The 16,470-nt window shown below is 39.5% G+C and overlaps 2 protein-coding genes across 3 annotated transcripts in view; one reads left to right on the top strand and one right to left on the bottom strand.

Annotated features, from left to right (window-relative positions):
• LOC139121062 (uncharacterized) overlaps positions 1-16,470 on the top strand; it is a 220,362-nt gene that overhangs the window by 99,243 nt on the left and 104,649 nt on the right. For both annotated transcript variants that reach the window (XR_011549215.1, XM_070685681.1), the window contains one exon: positions 12,599-12,665. Coding sequence is in view for 1 of the 2 variants with exons in the window: in XM_070685681.1 (XP_070541782.1) it covers positions 12,629-12,665 (37 nt within the window). In the remaining variant the exon portion in view is untranslated. The remainder of the gene's footprint in view (positions 1-12,598; positions 12,666-16,470) is intronic.
• On the bottom strand, positions 3,496-4,978 carry LOC139121043 (uncharacterized). The gene is made up of 2 exons (XM_070685632.1): positions 3,788-4,978; positions 3,496-3,610 (listed from the first exon to the last, which is right to left on the bottom strand). Exon 1 carries the CDS (start codon positions 4,964-4,966, stop codon positions 4,460-4,462), a length of 507 nt encoding a protein of 168 aa, XP_070541733.1. The 5' UTR covers positions 4,967-4,978; the 3' UTR covers positions 3,496-3,610; positions 3,788-4,459.

Genomic DNA, 16,470 nt, shown 5'->3' with positions numbered 1-16,470 from the left:
TAGGGACCAGCTAGTACATGGTACCATGAGTTGCTCATGCATTATCCTTGCACAGTATACAAGACCCCATCTTATGGGCCCTCGCGACCACTCCACAATTCTATTCGCTGAAACATCCCTGCTGATGTGCAGCTTGAATAAGCTCTTTCTCTGATTGGTCCATTTTCACTATTCACAGCCACTTAGGGAGTCTATTTGTATTGTTTTCATTATATTGGTAAGATTCGGCTACCCAATTGGGTCAGATCTTATTCAGTGCTGCACATTAGCCCAAACATCACTGCACAGTAGAGATAGGGAACTTTATAGTAAGTGGAAAACTTCATTTGAACTGGCCAATAATGAAACATGTTTAGTTGCATGCACAATCAGACTGAGTGTGTACCGTATATGCAATAGTTTCACTGTGTATTAAACACAAGTATTCAAATCTGAAACAGAAACTTTCCCTATAAAAGCCAGATCATCGTAAATCTATGCAAATGTAAAAATGCCATGCTACTGATCAGACGTGCCCATTTGGTCCCAGAATCCCATAATTTGGCCATGTTTCAGGCGTTCATCATCATTGAATCTTGCATATGATGTCTACGAATATATAGTGACCAAACTTGAGTCGAAAATAAAATTAAACTATTTTCTGTATTTTGTTGGAAAAAGTACATTTTCAAAATGTGTTCTGTGTACAACCATTTGACCCCTCTTTGCATACGTCATGAAAGTGCCCATCATGATTATCCAAATTTATCATATGGTCAAAAAAGCAATGTTATGAGAATTCAAAAACTCTCTTCCAGTGTATGCAAATGGCTACATCATCAGCAATCTCCCTATTGAGCACTCACAATCTTGTAACTTCCCGTTTAAGTGTCAATAACAGACTGCTTGATTTGTTTAATTTGTGCAGAGAAGATGTTCCTTAGTAAATCAGTTTTAGCTCACATTTGGTATAGGTATATATACCAAAGAGAGCTTGTGTGGTAGGTTGGTGGCGTCTGTATGTCTGTATGTATGGGTGGATGTATGTCCGTCCACATCAAAAACTCCCTAAACGCAGCACCTACCTTCTTAGTATTTTGTGTACAGGTGCACCCAGGGGTGGAGATGTGAATTTGTTCAAATGAACGTGTCAGTGTCAAAAATATGCAAATGAGGTAAAAAGGGAAAATCCAGCAAATTGCTAAAACTCTGTAACCACTGGCCAGATTTGGTTGAAACTTGGTGTGCAGGTTCTTTATGGTGACTTAAGTTACATTTATTGACATTGTGGTGAAATTTTCAAAGTTGTTTTTTTGGGCAATTTTTCCAGTTTTCGGTAAAAAAATTTTCTTCTCTCAAAGTGCTCGTCTCATTGCCTTGAAATTTGGTATGCATGATCCTAGAGGCATACTTATTTTAGTGTCTTCAAATTTTGATGAAATTTTCATATTTGTATTTTTGGGGCAATTTCCTCAATTTTAGGTCAATAAATTATTTTCTCTTAAATCGCTCATCTGATTGCTTTGAAACTTGGTATGCATGTTCCCAGGGATAAATTTAGTATACTCACTCTGGTCTGCCACATCAAAACAAATGTGAGCCCAGTGTCATTGACAGTATTTTACAGTATTCACTTAATCTTAAATCACTTTGAAAATCGATGAGCAGATGTGGACTAAATATTTTTAATATTTGAAAATACCACAGTATCATCACCTAGTCAGTCAAACTGAAGAAAACATGAAAAGATTAAAACATTAAATGTAATAAAAGAGAAAGAAATTATCCTGCTTGGTCAAGAAAACTTGTTCTCAAAAACTACTTGTCTGATAGCTTTGTAATTTGGTATAAAAGTCCTGAAGGATATTATCTTTTGCTCAAAGTGTTGGGAAACCCCAAATTTGTATAATTTAGGTAATCTTTCAGTCTGTGACCTTAAATGACCTATACCTACCCAGGTTATGTTGTGAGACAGTAGTTAAGGCTGTGAACATAATTTTATCATATTTGGTATCATTTGTAGTGAAATTTATCCAGAAAACTAAGCTGAGGTTATATTTTTCATTTGAGAGCAATGTTTACAACTTTTCCACGTAAGACAAACAACAACTGACAAGAAATTTTGATCCAGGATAATTCCAGATGTCATAATCACCCCCCCCCCACCTTGGCAGACATTTCACCATCTGCAACTACCTTAAGTGCTGTTTACATTCGAATAACAACAGTGATAGCATTTAAAATATCCCCAAGTTGTAAATAACTCACCTACTTTAGGTATGTTCATTTTTAGCCGGATGCCGGCCAAATTGACCGGCTACTTTCATATTTTGGCCGGCTACTTTTCAGCAATGTTTCGCTCTCTAGCCCCAAAATTCTGGTTTTCAAAATAATATTTTGATATTTTGGTTGTCTTGCAAGCCATAGATAATATTTCAGAAGTGCCAATGTGGCTATATGTAGTCTAACAATTTACGCGGTGAACTTGTTGCTATCAGTGTAGTACCGCGATCAGCGAACGTGTTGTACTATACTGGGAATCGCTCTCGAGGTCAACCTTGCTTTCCGATATGTGCTTTCCTGACTACAGCCCGAATTATTCTGATGTTCATGTCGGGTATAGCTTACCATTGGACTAATGTTACGCCTACGAATAGCCGACCATATCTGAATGAAGCCGAAGTTTGTTTCGCTCTAACGCGGAAGAGAAAGTCGACGCTTGAGAGCTTTGGTTTTCTGCGTAAGAGCAGGGCCTTGTCTAATGGGTTTGGTAGGTTTTTTGATAAAATCTAAAGCAACCAAAAGTTTCTGAGTCTCATGTTCCATACTTTTGAAACACCACATCAATCCATCCATGGTCGATCACAGTGTCAATATTCAAGTTGATTTACATATCGTGTTGTGTGGAGGGGTCGTGGTTGTGTGCATCGCGGAACTCGGAAGAGAAAGTAGACGCTTGAATTTTTGACTGCGTAAGAGTAGGACTTTGTCTGGTGTTGTCGGAGGTTTTAGATCAAATCTAAATAAACAACAATTACTTGGTCTCATTTTTCGTACTTTTGAAATGCTACGTCGATCACAGTGTCAAATTTTAGGTCGACTGATATTGCGTGGTGTGTACTGTGTCACAATCGACTGCCGGTGCGTTGTACACATGGTGTAGTACAGGTTGGTGTTCGGTGTCATCAGTTTGGAATTTATCAAACATGAACACTGAAATTTAGCTCTTCTTTTCAATTATATTCAACAGCACCAACAAATAAATAATCAGATCGCGAATTCGTTTTATTGTGAAATTAATAAAGTGAATTAAAATCACTGAAAATTGTGTTCCTATAATTCATTGAATTGAATAAACTATTTGATTTTACCGTATCTTCAGTCAAGTTTATTTAAATCAGTAAAAACCTCCGTACAGCCAGACTGGTCAGGATTCTAGTGAATTGTTTTCTGGGTTGTGAAAACCCTATTCTAAGATGTCTTTCAAAATGTTTGTTCAAGTCATGAGCTAAATATGATTCTTGTGGCGGAGTCCAGTTACTTTTGTATCCGCTAAGTGCCAACCACTCCAAGAAATAACCACCCTCAGTTGCTTTAGTTTAGGATAGGTTTATTCAAGAAGCGGTGAAAACTGGGTAAATAAAGAGATTAAAAATACAAGGTCATTCATTGTCTATACCGGAGAGTCGAGGTAAATCAAGTCCAAAGTAAACGGAAGAAAAGAACTAAATTCTACTAAAATATCTAAGCACTGCATTCAAAATGGTCCTCTAAATAATTGGAAAGTCATAAAAGGAAATCAACTTACATCGTTGCGCCTACAGTCCTACTTTTGGCTGGAGTGTTTGTGAGATCCACGTGGCATGTCTACTTGCTTTAAGACAGTGGAGGAAAAAACGTGTCTGCCTGGGTGTAATTTAATCTTTAACCTTTTAATTGTTTTACCAAGAAGTTTCTTGACCTTTGTGTCAGAGGGCCTTAAGAAAGATAGAGGGCGATCTTCTGAAAATCTAGTAAGGGTCATGAAGGGTCAATTCAACACACTCCCCGTCTAAAAATGCGCGGTAAGCTGAATTTTTACTAATCATAAATTTCAAATAGAATAAATGCTAAATAAATTCTAAAAGCTAAGAGTATATACGAAAGGGTTCATACTAAGAGAGTCCGTATATAGTGTTCATTGAATTCAATCAAAGAGTTCAATTTGTACTTTCAATCAAAACTAATTCACTAATAGGTCTGAGATAGGTTCGATGTTCGCCATCTTTGTAGATCATGACGTCTACTTTGCGTACTTTGTTGTCATCGCTGGGGTAGACCTTCACTATGCGAGCGAGGGGCCAGCTGTTTCTTGCGTATTCTTTCTCTCTCAAAAGAACCACGTCTCCTTCTTTGACGTTGATTGTAGATTTGTTCCATTTTGGTCGTGGCTGACGGCTTTGTAGATATTCTTTTCTCCATCGTATCCAGAATTGATCAGCTAGATACTGTACGCGTCGCCAACGTTTTCTACTGTAGATGTCTTGTTGGACAATGAGCCTGGTGGTGGGGTCGGTGATTGAGTCTTCAATGTGAGTAGCATGTTTGGGGTGAGAGCTTGGGGATCGTTTGCATCTGATGATACAGTCGTTATAGGTCTGGAGTTGACGATGGCGCTGGCTTCTGCCATGAGAGTTGTCAGCAAGTCATGTGTGTATTGTTGCTTGCCTAGTTGATAGTGCATGGAGTCAAGAACGCGTCTGATGGTACCAATTTGTCGTTCCCATATACCGCCGAAGTGGGATGCATGAGGTGGGTTGAAAATCCACTCGCAGTCTCTCGTTGTAAGGAATTTCTTGATGCGGTCTTGATCCAGCTCTTTGGCTGCTGCCTGAAGTTCGTTCTTTGCGCCGATGAAGTTGGTGCCCTGGTCACATCTGAGTTTCTTGATGTTGCCGCGTATAGCTATGAAGCGACGTAGGGCGTTGATGAAGGATGAAGTGTCCATGGAGTCTATTACTTCTATAGTACTGCTGTAGTGTAGAGACAGACAAAGATAACTGCCCATCTCTTTGCTTCAGACGTACCGGCTCTGGTTTTGCGGGAAGCTATAGTCCAGGGGCTGAATACGTCCATTCCGACGTTGGTGAATGGTGGGGTTTTTCTCTGTTCTGTCCGACGGTAGGTCGCCATGAGTTGAGTGATTGGTTTTGCTCTCAGTCTTCTACATATCGCACATTTGTGTAGTATACTTCTTACCATGTCATGTACACCCATAATCCAATAGCCGTTAGCTCTGACGTTTGACAGGGTGAGTTGTCTGCCTTGATGTTGTACTTGTCGATGCACATGATCGATGATAAGTCGTGAAATGTGGTTGTCCTGTGGGAGGATGATGGGGTGTCGGCCGCAGAGGTCGATGTCGGATTGACGAAGTCTTCCTCCAACACGGATGAGTCCTTTTTCATCGATGAATGGGTTCATCCGGCTGATGGGGTTCCGTTTCTGTAGTCTGTTGTTGTCCGTGCCTGCTGACTTTGTTGCAGATAGTATCTCATATTCTTTATGAAACACACTTTTCTGTACTGAGCGTAGGATGATGGTTTCTGCTTGTGCCATCATCTCAATTTTCAGTTCTTCTGGAGACTTCTCTTCTTCTTTTTTGTCTGTCTTTTCTGGTAATTTTCTTTGTCTGATTTTGCCTATTAAGTTGGCAATACTTCTCTTCAAGGATCTCCATGATGAGAATCGTTGAAATCGGTGAGCACCTAAGTCGTCTTGTTCTACTTCCTTCGTTGATGTGTTGAGGACAGCAAGTTGTTTGCGGACCTCAGGTCTTCGTCACTTACTGTGTATTTGTGTTCTGTTTCTTCATGGTTGTCTTGCTCGTCTCGCTGCCACAGGAATGCTGGTCCTGATAGCCAGATAGTTGAGTTGAGTTTTGGGCCGGTACGCTGCGTGATGCGATGTCAGCTGGATTTTCGTGTGTAGACACATGTCGCCACTGGTGTGGTGATGATATGTTGTGTATCTTTTCTACTCTGTTCGCTACGTATACGTGGAAACGTTTCGAGGTGTTTTTATATATCCAAGGACGATTTCGCTGTCCGTGTGATATATGACGTTGTCGATGTTCAGCGCCGATTTCTGATGTGATCTTCTGTGCGAGTTCTGTCGCTAGGACGGCTGCACACAGTTCTAGGCGAGGTATGGAGACTGCATGAGTCGGGTTTACCTTTGCCTTGCCAAGTATGAATGATACGTTGACGTTGTCTTCATGGTTAGTCAACCGCAAGTACGCTACGGCACCTATGGCTTCATTGCTGGCGTCAGAGAAAATGTGACACTCAGTTTTCTTTATGGGTCCGAAGGTGGGTGGAGTGTAGCATCGCTGTAGCTGTATCTTTGTGATGTAGTTGAGGTTGTTGCACCAGCGGGTCCATCTGGGCAAATATTTCTCTGGTAGCGTTTCATCCCATCCAAGGTTTGATGAGTTGCGTCCTTTAGTTTCTGTCATGAGGCCTCGTAGTATTAGTTTTCCTTCTATGGAAACTGGTGCGAGTATACCGAGTGGATCGTATATTGAGTTGACGATCGCCAGTACTCCCCGTCGTGAGAATGGCTTCTCCTTCAAGTCTACTTCGAATGTGAATGCGTCCGCCTCTAGAGACCACTTGACCCCTAATGATCTCTGTGTCGGTAAGGTGTCTTGGTTGAAATCCAAACTCTGTAGGTCTTTGGCTCGTACTTCGTTTGGAAGTGCTGTCATGACTTCTTCATCATTTGAAACGATCTTGTGGAAGTTAACGTTTCTGGTCGCTAGTAAGTCTCTTGTTCTATTGATGAGACTAATAGCTTTCTGTGCATCTGGTGCTGAGGTTAGTCCGTCGTCGACGTAAAAGTTCTTGTCGATGAACTCTTTCACGTCTTCTCCGTATGTAGATACGCCGTCTTCAGCAATCTTTCTCAGTCCGAAGGTAGCAATGGCTGGTGAGGAGACATTGCCGAACAGGTGTACGTTCATTCTGTACTGAATTACTGGTTTCGTGGGGTCGTTGTCTTTGAACCAAAAGAAGCGCAGATAGTCTCTGTGTTCTTTGTTGACGTGGAAGCTATGAAACATTTGTTCTACGTCGCCCATTACTGCTGTCTGCTCGCGTCGGAATCGTAGCAGGATACCGAGGAGGCTGTTCATTTGGTCAGGTCCCTGAAGCAATGCGTCATTCAAGGAGACTCCATTGTACTTTGCATTGGAGTCAAATACTACTCTGATCTGCTGTTTCTTGGGATGGTAGACACCGAAGTGTGGTAGGTACCATGCGTTGTCGGCATCTATTTCATCTTCTGGAACAGGACTTGCGAGGTCACGTTCCGTTATTTTCTTCATAAACTGAAAGTATTCTTCCATCATTTGTGGTTTACGCTGAAACTGATTCTGTAGATTGTAGAATCGGTTTAGAGCTGACTGTCGGTTGTTCGGTAATTTCTTCGGGTCTTGCCTGAAGGGGAGAGGAAGTTCTAGATTTCCTTCCTCATTTACATGGACTTCTCGTTGCATAATGTCCAGGAATTGCTTGTCTTCAATGGAGGGTGCCTTTTGTTCGTCGTAAGGTGTCCGCTTGAAGACGGTGGTGCCGAAGTTGACGGGTTTCGGGCTTATTATGTCTTTGATGTGGATGTGATGATTACATTCGAGCGCCGATTCATCGTAGCTGTTGAGGGTTGCAGTCGTACGGTGTACTGAAGTGCGGATTACACCTCTTGCTGTCTCTAGGCACAGTTCGCCTGAAATTGTCCACCCTAGGTCGGTGCGTTGAGCCCAAGGCGAGTTAACAGGTCCGTTCCTTGTTTCTCTGACTTTCAGTGGTTCTGGGCAGTTTCTGCCGATGAGGAGATGAATTCCAACGTTCTATTTTGGTTCTGGAATGTAATCAAGATGGGCTTCAGATGTTTGAAGGCCTTGCAAATGTCTGGTGTGGGTATTTCGTTCTTGTCGCTCGGTATGTTGTCGTTTTCTAGCAGGACGGGAAGAGAGAATTTTTTCTTTCCGTCATGTGATTCTATGATGACGCGGTTGCTACGTCGTCCCTTTCTGAGTTCTCCTTTGCCGCTGCATGTTGACAGTTCTGGGCCGTGTATCTTTAGTGCGTTGAAGATGTGGCTGTCACCCATACAGGCGTTGGACTGGTCGTCTACGTAAGTTTCTATGTAGTCTGCTGGTTGGTCTTGTGTATACACCTTTGCGAGACTATCTTCCCACACGAACGTCCGGCTGGGCATTTCGTGAGTCTGGTGCATTTTGTTGTAGCTTCTTGGGTTTCTTTTTCTTTATCTTCTGGTTTGGCTTCGGTTGTTTTCTGCTTAGACCTGTCACCGGGTGTAGCGTGGAGACAGGTGATGTGTTTCTTGCTCTTGCATATGGCGCACTCGATGGTCGATGTGCAGTCTTTGGCGAGATGTTTCTCAGTGCATTTAAAGCACAAGCCTTTCTTCTTACACAGTTCAATTCTGTCAGCAACTGGTTGTTTTGCAAATGCTTTGCAATCTTTCAGGTCATGTCCTGTAGCCTTGTGAAAGAGACATTGTTTTTCTTCATTTGATGATTTCGTTGCGTGTACACGCGCTCTAGTCTTCGTTTGTTGACTGGATTTTGACTTACTTGTTCCAGGGTGTGTCGTCTGGTCCTGGAATATCAGGATCACATGCTGCTTTCGCTGTGTCTTTCAGGAAGTCTTTGAAGAACTTGAATGGAGGAAATGTTTTGTGGCGTCGTTTGTATGATGCCACGTTATCTCTCCACTTGTTGAGGACGAATCTTGGTAACTTCTCCATGACGGGCTTGAGTCCCTGTGGTGTATTGAGGGACGAAAGGTCAGGAAGTTTTCTCATGTGTGCCTCTGTGTTAGAGCACAAGTCTGATAGTTCGAGTAGCTTTTTGCTTTCGTCTGGTTTAACTTTCGGGAAGGACTTCAGTCTTTCCAGGATTACTGCGGTGATGACTGCAGGGTTGCCGAATTTGTCTTCTAGTTCTATCCAAGCCTCTCTGTATGACTCGTCTGGGTCGTCTACGTAACGTTGTAGATGGTCTTCGACGATTTTCTGCGGATCTCCCTGCGTGTATTTATGCAGGAAGTCAAGTTTCTCAGATGTCTGTATGCAGGCCGTTGTCACAGTGGCCTCGAATGATCTTTTCCATGACATGTACATGGTTGGGTCGCCTCCAAATGTTATTGGTTGTTGTAGTGGTAAACGTTGACGGGCCATCATTTGGGCTATCTCCGTCAGAGGTTGCATGTTGTTGTTGTTCTGGCTTGTTGTAGGTGTCTGTTGGTTTGAAGTAGGTGTGACTGTCTCACCTGATTCTGTTGGTGTTCCCTGTCCTGGTTGTATCAGTAGAGGGGATGATTCTAAGTCTTTGTTTTGTGCTTTGGGTACGAACTCGGTAAAGTTCAGTGTTGGTAATGGATCATGCTTCATTTCTCTTTTCATTGCAATGTATCGTGATACATGGTCGTTCGATGACTGGTCTGGTGTAGTAAGTGTCTGTACTGGTAAGGAATTTTCTTCCGCTACTTGTTGGAGGGTTTCTGCATCTATCCTTGCCTTTTCTGCCTTCATTTCAGCTTCGATAACTTTGATTTTTGCTTGATGGTGAGCAATTGTCTTCATATATTCTGCCTCTCTTGCTGCAGAGCGTGCCTTGCCTTGTGCCTTTAATGCGTTTTGTTCTGGATGATGTTGATGATCTGGTTCTGTGTGAACTACGTAAGCTGCCTTGTGTAGATCCTCGTTCGGATGGTGATTTGAAGATGAGGACGCTGTTTTCAGCTCTCCTTGTCTTTGCATCGTTAATGTATTCATTTGCTTGTTCAATGTTCCTATTGAAGCTTATTTCCGTTAATTCTGCATGCTCCTTACCTTCTGGAGTCTTGTCTTGTTGATAAAGTCTCTGAAGTTTATTCCAAGTTTGTTCGTATTCCTTGGAAAGTGTCTCTGCTGTATCAATTTTGCGTTCTGTTGGGTCCTGCATCCCCCTGAGGTCGATGAGAACTCCCCTTGTTTGGTTCCAAATGCTTGAGAGGGCCTTTTCAGTGTTCAGGGTAGCATAGAGCAGTCCTCCTTCGTTTTTTCTACTGTCCTGTAGAGGGCGCCCTTCAGCACGGGCAGTAGATCCACCTTCAGCAGTGGTGGCTGTCCCACTGGAACCGCCCCTTCCTTTGTTTGTTCTGTGGTATTTTCTGCCTTAGAAATATCTTCTTGATCTTCATTTTGAGATTCTGTGTGAGCTGGTTGTTCAGCTCCTTCGACTTTATTTTCTTCCATTATAGTTTCTTTGAGTCAGTTGTAGTTGGCTGTATATGTGTATACAGTTGGCCTACCTTGTAGCCTATATGCCAGTGTCCGCTGTGCACTCGAGCCAGTGTCTTGTCCAATGGTTCACTGGTTTTCAGCAACTTTTCACTTGCGACGATTTTTCACTTGCGACGATTTTTCACTGTGGCGGAGTCCAGTTACTTTTGTATCCGCTAAGTGCCAACCACTCCAAGAAATAACCACCCTCAGTTGCTTTAGTTTAGGATAGGTTTATTCAAGAAGCGGTGAAAACTGGGTAAATAAAGAGATTAAAATACAAGGTCATTCATTGTCTATACGGAGAGTCGAGGTAAATCAAGTCCAAGTAAACGGAAGAAAAGAACTAAATTATACTAAAAGTATCTAAGCACTGCATTCAAAATGGTCCTCTAAATAAGTAGAAACTCATAGAAGGAAATCAACTTACATTGTTGCGCCTACAGTCCTATTTTTGGCTGGAGTGTTTGTCAGACCCACGTGGCATGTCTACTTGCTTTAAGACAGTGGAGAAAAAACGTGTCTGCCTGGGTGTAATTTAATCTTTAACCTTTTAATTGTTTTACCAAGAAGTTTCTTGACCTTTGTGTCAGAGGGCCTTAAGAAAGATAGAGGGCGATCTTCAGAAAATCTAGTAAGGGTCATGAAGGGTCAATTCAACACAATTCTACACAACAGCCTGGTGAAATTTTGCTATTATCCTTGCCAACTGCAGTTGATGACAGGCCCAAGTGATATCAAATTAATTTTTCTGACGTTTTTTTAAAACTTTATCCCATGAAAACATACATGTTGTAATTGATTGTAATAATGATTCTGTATGCTGAAATGGTGTTTCATACATTACAAGAATGCATTAAATTACTCCAAAATGTCTTCAAAATTTAAAAATTTGTTGCACACAGGGAAGAGACCCCCTCCCTGAAACCTTCCACATGTGTGTATGTTGAAATATCCTTTTATAAACTGTATAAGAATGCATAAAATTGCTCAGAAATGTCTTCAAATTTAAAAACATTCTCAACATCCCCCCTCCCCTGGCCTGCCCGCCAAGGAACTTGGTTTCACACAGAAGCTAACCGCCTATTTTTCTAAATTTTCCGCCTACTTCGAAAATTTTTGAGAACCCTGCTACTTTACATTTCCCCACCCTCCCACCTTTTCGTTTTTCAAGCCTTCTCTGGCTGATTTTTTTGACATTTGCTAATGTATGTAGGATCTGCTTGTCCCATCGCTATAGAAGTTGATATGCATGTTTCTCAAGTTTACCTCCATTACCTAAGTTGCTGATCTTATTTGCTTTTGTCATTCTTGTTTTTCTGGTTGTACTGTGTAGAAATCATTGTCATAACATCAACGCAGAATTTTGCTGCACTGAACAGATAGAAACAACATTCATTCATGATCTTTGGTACCAATACTAGTATGTACCAATTCCGATCAAATGTGAGCAGCACCGTATCATTGGCTGTATTTTTCATAAATGGCAATATGGCTACCAAAGCATGTGACAGATTTGAATGCCTTTCACAATCTTGCTGGCCAGTTAGCCCTCTAACAAAAGTGATTTCAGGAAACTTTTGAGTCAATTGAAAAATTTGTGAAATTTTTTGAGTTACAATGTATAATTTCCTATTCAACTGAAAATTTTCTGGAGTCACAGATGATATTCATAAGTCATGCATGCCAAACTGTAGCTGGCACTCCAAAATGATCTGAGCACAATTTCAATTTCAAATGGCCTATTGATTCTGAAGACGACAAATTTTGTATATTCAACTCAACTTTTTCAAAAATTTAATATGGTGGCTAAGGTCACGTGACTGCTTACAATTCGATTTCCAAATTGTAGTACACTAAGTGAAATCATTTTATACAAGGAATTCGAAGTGGATTTGCCCTGTAATTCTAAGAATGTACCTTTTTGTGGATTTTCTTAAAGTTCAACATGCCATCATGGTCTTGAGATCTATGATGGTCCAAGTGTTTCTTCACCAGTACTCCCAAGTCCCTTAACCCTTTCACCCCCAGTTCCCTGTGTACAGGTCCAACAATGGATTGGGGACAAACCATGGTGGTGAAAGGGTTAAACAAGGTATGAAGTTTCAAAATTATACAAGCAATAGTTTCTGAGATTAGGAGCCACAAAAAAATTACAGAAGTAGAATTAAAGCAGAAGGAGAGGAAGAAGAAGTTGAAGGAAACCAATAGGGACCCACACCCATTAGGCTTTGGCTCCTTAATATAGTCAATATTTCACTACTTGACAACTTTTCCTTTCCCCCCACAGAGGATACAGAGTTTGTAGCTAGTAGTACAGATGCTGGTACAGTATATGCTGTGTTCACTGCTAACAGGTGAGGAACTACAGTTGCAAGTATACATTTCTTTGAAAATGACAAGTTGAAGTTTCAGAGGGTTTCAGTGTTTTTATTTTGATTTTTTCTTCCTTGTTCATACTTGGTATAATAGGGTTTTGAGGCCAATTTTCCTATCTTTTGAATGTTTAATATCACTGCAGTGAAAATGAAGTCTTTGGATAGGTCTCAGCAATAGATACACAATGCACTTTATTGATTGATTGAAATCAGATTTCCCATTCTAAAGATACAGATTAAAAAGGATTAAATTTTTGCATTTCAAGCAATTAGACCCGCAATTAATCAATAAAACTCAATGGAAAATTGTGATGGCACCGAATTTTGACAATTGAAAGCACAAAAAAGCACTAAAATGTGCATAGCTTTGCCATTCCAAATTTTCAGTGAATAAACCTAAGTATAAAATCTACCATGTGAATTGATCAAATGTATTTTATATAAATAAAATTATTGTTTATTTATGAATAATTAAAATATGCGCGAAAAAATATGGTGTTAGACAATATCTCAGGATATTAAATTGAAATTTGGACTAACATTGACTAAGATTTGACAGAATGATGAGTAGTGGTTTCCACTGTGCTTGACCAAAGAGTGACGTCACTGAAAACCCTACCTATAAAAGAATGAATTAAACACATTTTTGTGGTTTCAGTGGTCCTTTGAAATGCTGAATATTAGAAAGCTTGAAACTTCCATAGTAACTTGCACGCAACAAAAGCCCTTGTTTGATGTCAGCTGGCACCAGTACTTGTGACCTTTTTCTTACACATACACGTAGAGGCTATTAGTGCCCACCCCTGAAAAAGTTGGCAAGGACTTTGGAACTTATTTCATAATCATGACATGACCAAATAATCACATAATATTGGCTAATAATGACACAAAAATGACCAAACACCAAATAATGGACAATAATAGAAATAAGTTCCAAATCAAGACATCATTGCCGAATAATGGCAAAAAAAACCGAATTAACAAAATAAATTCATAATAATGTTGTAATCATGACCAAATAATCGCATAATAAAGACCAAATTATGACATAAAAATAACCAAATCACCTAATTATGGTATAATAATGATGAGATAAGTTCTAAATCAAAACATAAATGTGAATAATGGCAAAACAACCAAATTAACCAAATAATTTCATAATAATGTCAAGACAATGTCGTAATCATGACTAAATGATTGCATAATATGACCAAATGATGACATAATATTGACCAAATTACCAAATAATGGTATAATTATGACGAGATAAGTTGCAAATCAAGGCATAAACGCAGAATAATGGCAAAAAAAACATATTATTAAATAAGTTCATAATAATGTCAAAATAATGTTTTAAACATGACCAAATAATCGCATAATAATGGCCAAATAATCACAAAAAAATGACGCAATCACCAAATAATGGCATGATAATAATGAGATAAGTTTCAAATCCAGACATCAATGCTGAATAATTGCAAAACAAACAAATTACGAACTAATTTTATAATCATGTCATAATAACGTCAAAATAATGATCAAATTATGGCATAATAATTGCCAAATGCTGAAGTAACTATGACCAAATCACAAAATTATGGAATGATAATGATGAAATGAGTTTAAAGAAAGATTTAAGGATAATTTTGGCGGTGTTCTCACCCCATATCCACGGAGATATCTCAGACATGCCTGGACTGATTTCTTTCCAACTTGCATGGTACAAGGTAATACACTATGGTGGACATATGCATGCCAATTTGTTTTGAGATACAATCCAATATGACACATATGTATGTACCGGTATATACCGGTATATGTATGTACTTATGTATATAATCTAAGTATGTTTGTATGTATTTATGTATCTATGCCTGTCTGTTTGTATGCCTATCTGTTGTCTGTCAGTCTGTGTCTTTATTAGTCTCCATGGACACTGTCCGGAGGGACTTATAGGTTTGGTCATGTCCGTGCACGCGTTCCTGCATCTGTGTGTGCGTCCGTCCGTTCAAACAGATATCTCAGAGATGCCTGGAGCGATTTCATTCAAAGTTGGTACAAGGATTACTCCTTATGTCATACATATGCACGTCAACTTTTTTTGTGGTACAATCCATATGGCAGTTTTTCACGGATGGAGCCATAACGCAGGCACATCTCAACTGATTTTAGTTGGTACAAAGACATCAACCTTTTACATACATATGCATGTCAATTTGTTTCACAATACAATTCAATATGGCTGCTTGGCGGCCATTTTCTTACGATTTTTAGCTCACATTTGGTTATACCAATGTGAGTTTATCGTATAAGCTGAAGTCGATGGCGTCTGTATGTATGTGTGCATATATGTATGTATGTACGTACAGTATGTCCGTCAACATCAAAAACACGCAAACCGCTGGACATTTCAGCTTGGTATTTGGTGTGTAGATGCATCCTGGGCTATAGATGGGATTTTCTTCAATGAAGTTTGCATTACCAAAATTATGCAAATGAGCTTACAAAATGTGATAATGGTCAAGAATTAATATCTCGAGAAATGCTGTTTTGATTGCTTTGAAAATTTGTGTGCAAGTACCTTAGGTGAACCTTATACAGTTTTATGAATATTGTGAAGATATTCTTAATTTTGTATTTTTACTGAATTTTTTGGTGATTTTTCTCATTTTAAGTAAAAATTCTTCTTCTCTGAAACCGCCAGCCCAATTACTCTCAAATTTGGTTTGGATGTTTGCGAGGGTGTTACTCTTCTAATTTGTTGAAATTATGACAAAATTTGAAAAATTACTATTTTGGAGCAATCTTGTCATTTTTGGTCAAAAAATCTTAAAAAGTATTTTCTTTTTAAAACCCTTGGACAGATAGCTTTTATATTTGGTACACAGACGTACAGAGATGACAATAGTAAGAAATGTGGAAATTCTCCTAAAATATACAAATTTGTATTTTTAAGACAATATTGTCATTTTTGGTCAAGAAACTTGTTCTCAAAATTACTTGTTTGATAGCTTTGTAATTTGGTATAAAGTTCCAAGGGATGTTATTAGATAAATTTTCTGCTCAAAATGTTTGGGAAACCCCCAAATTTGTATATTTTAGGTAATTTTCTCAGTTTGTGACCTTAAATGACCTACACCAACCCAGGATATGTTGTGAGACAGTTTCGAAGGCGTGGAACATGATTTTGTCATATTTGGTATCAACTTGTGGGAAAGTTTGATCCAGAAAACAAAGCTGAGGTGAATTTTTTCATTACGGACCAATTTTTGCAACTTATGTATGTAAGACATACAAGAACTGATGAGAAATTTGGATCCAGGATAATTCCAGATGTTGTAATCACCACCCACAGTGGAAGGCATTTCACTGTCTGTAACTATCTTAAGTACTGTTTACATTAGGATGATAACACTCATTGCATTAATTAAAAACTACCCAAGGTTGTAAATACATTTCCTGTCATCGGGAGTTATGTTATACCAAGGGATGGAGCATTGATATTCAGGAGGGGTAGGGTCTAGAAGATTGATGAGGTAGCATTATTTTTACCAGATCCCTTGTACATTTTTTTACCCACACCCACCTTTTCTTTTTATCAAGCCTTCTCTGGCTATTTTTTGTTGTTGACATTTGCTTAATGTATTTAGGATCTGCTTGTCCCATTGCTATAGAAATTGATATGCATGTTCCTAAAGATAACCTCCAGTACCTAAGTTAGAGCCCTTATTTGCTTTTGTCATTCTTGTTTTTCTGGTTTAAATATTTCTTGAATGGACCAATT

The sequence above is a fragment of the Ptychodera flava genome, chromosome 21, assembly GCF_041260155.1.
Source record: "Ptychodera flava strain L36383 chromosome 21, AS_Pfla_20210202, whole genome shotgun sequence".
Taxonomy (NCBI): Eukaryota; Metazoa; Hemichordata; class Enteropneusta; family Ptychoderidae; genus Ptychodera; species Ptychodera flava.
Note: the sequence above shows the minus strand (reverse complement) of the source record. Positions and strands in the feature narration are given on the sequence as shown.

Coding starts and splice junctions, on each gene's coding strand:
- LOC139121043 (XM_070685632.1), bottom strand. CDS start 4,966: ATGGACACTTCATCCTTCATCAACGCCCTACGTCGCTTCATAGCTATA.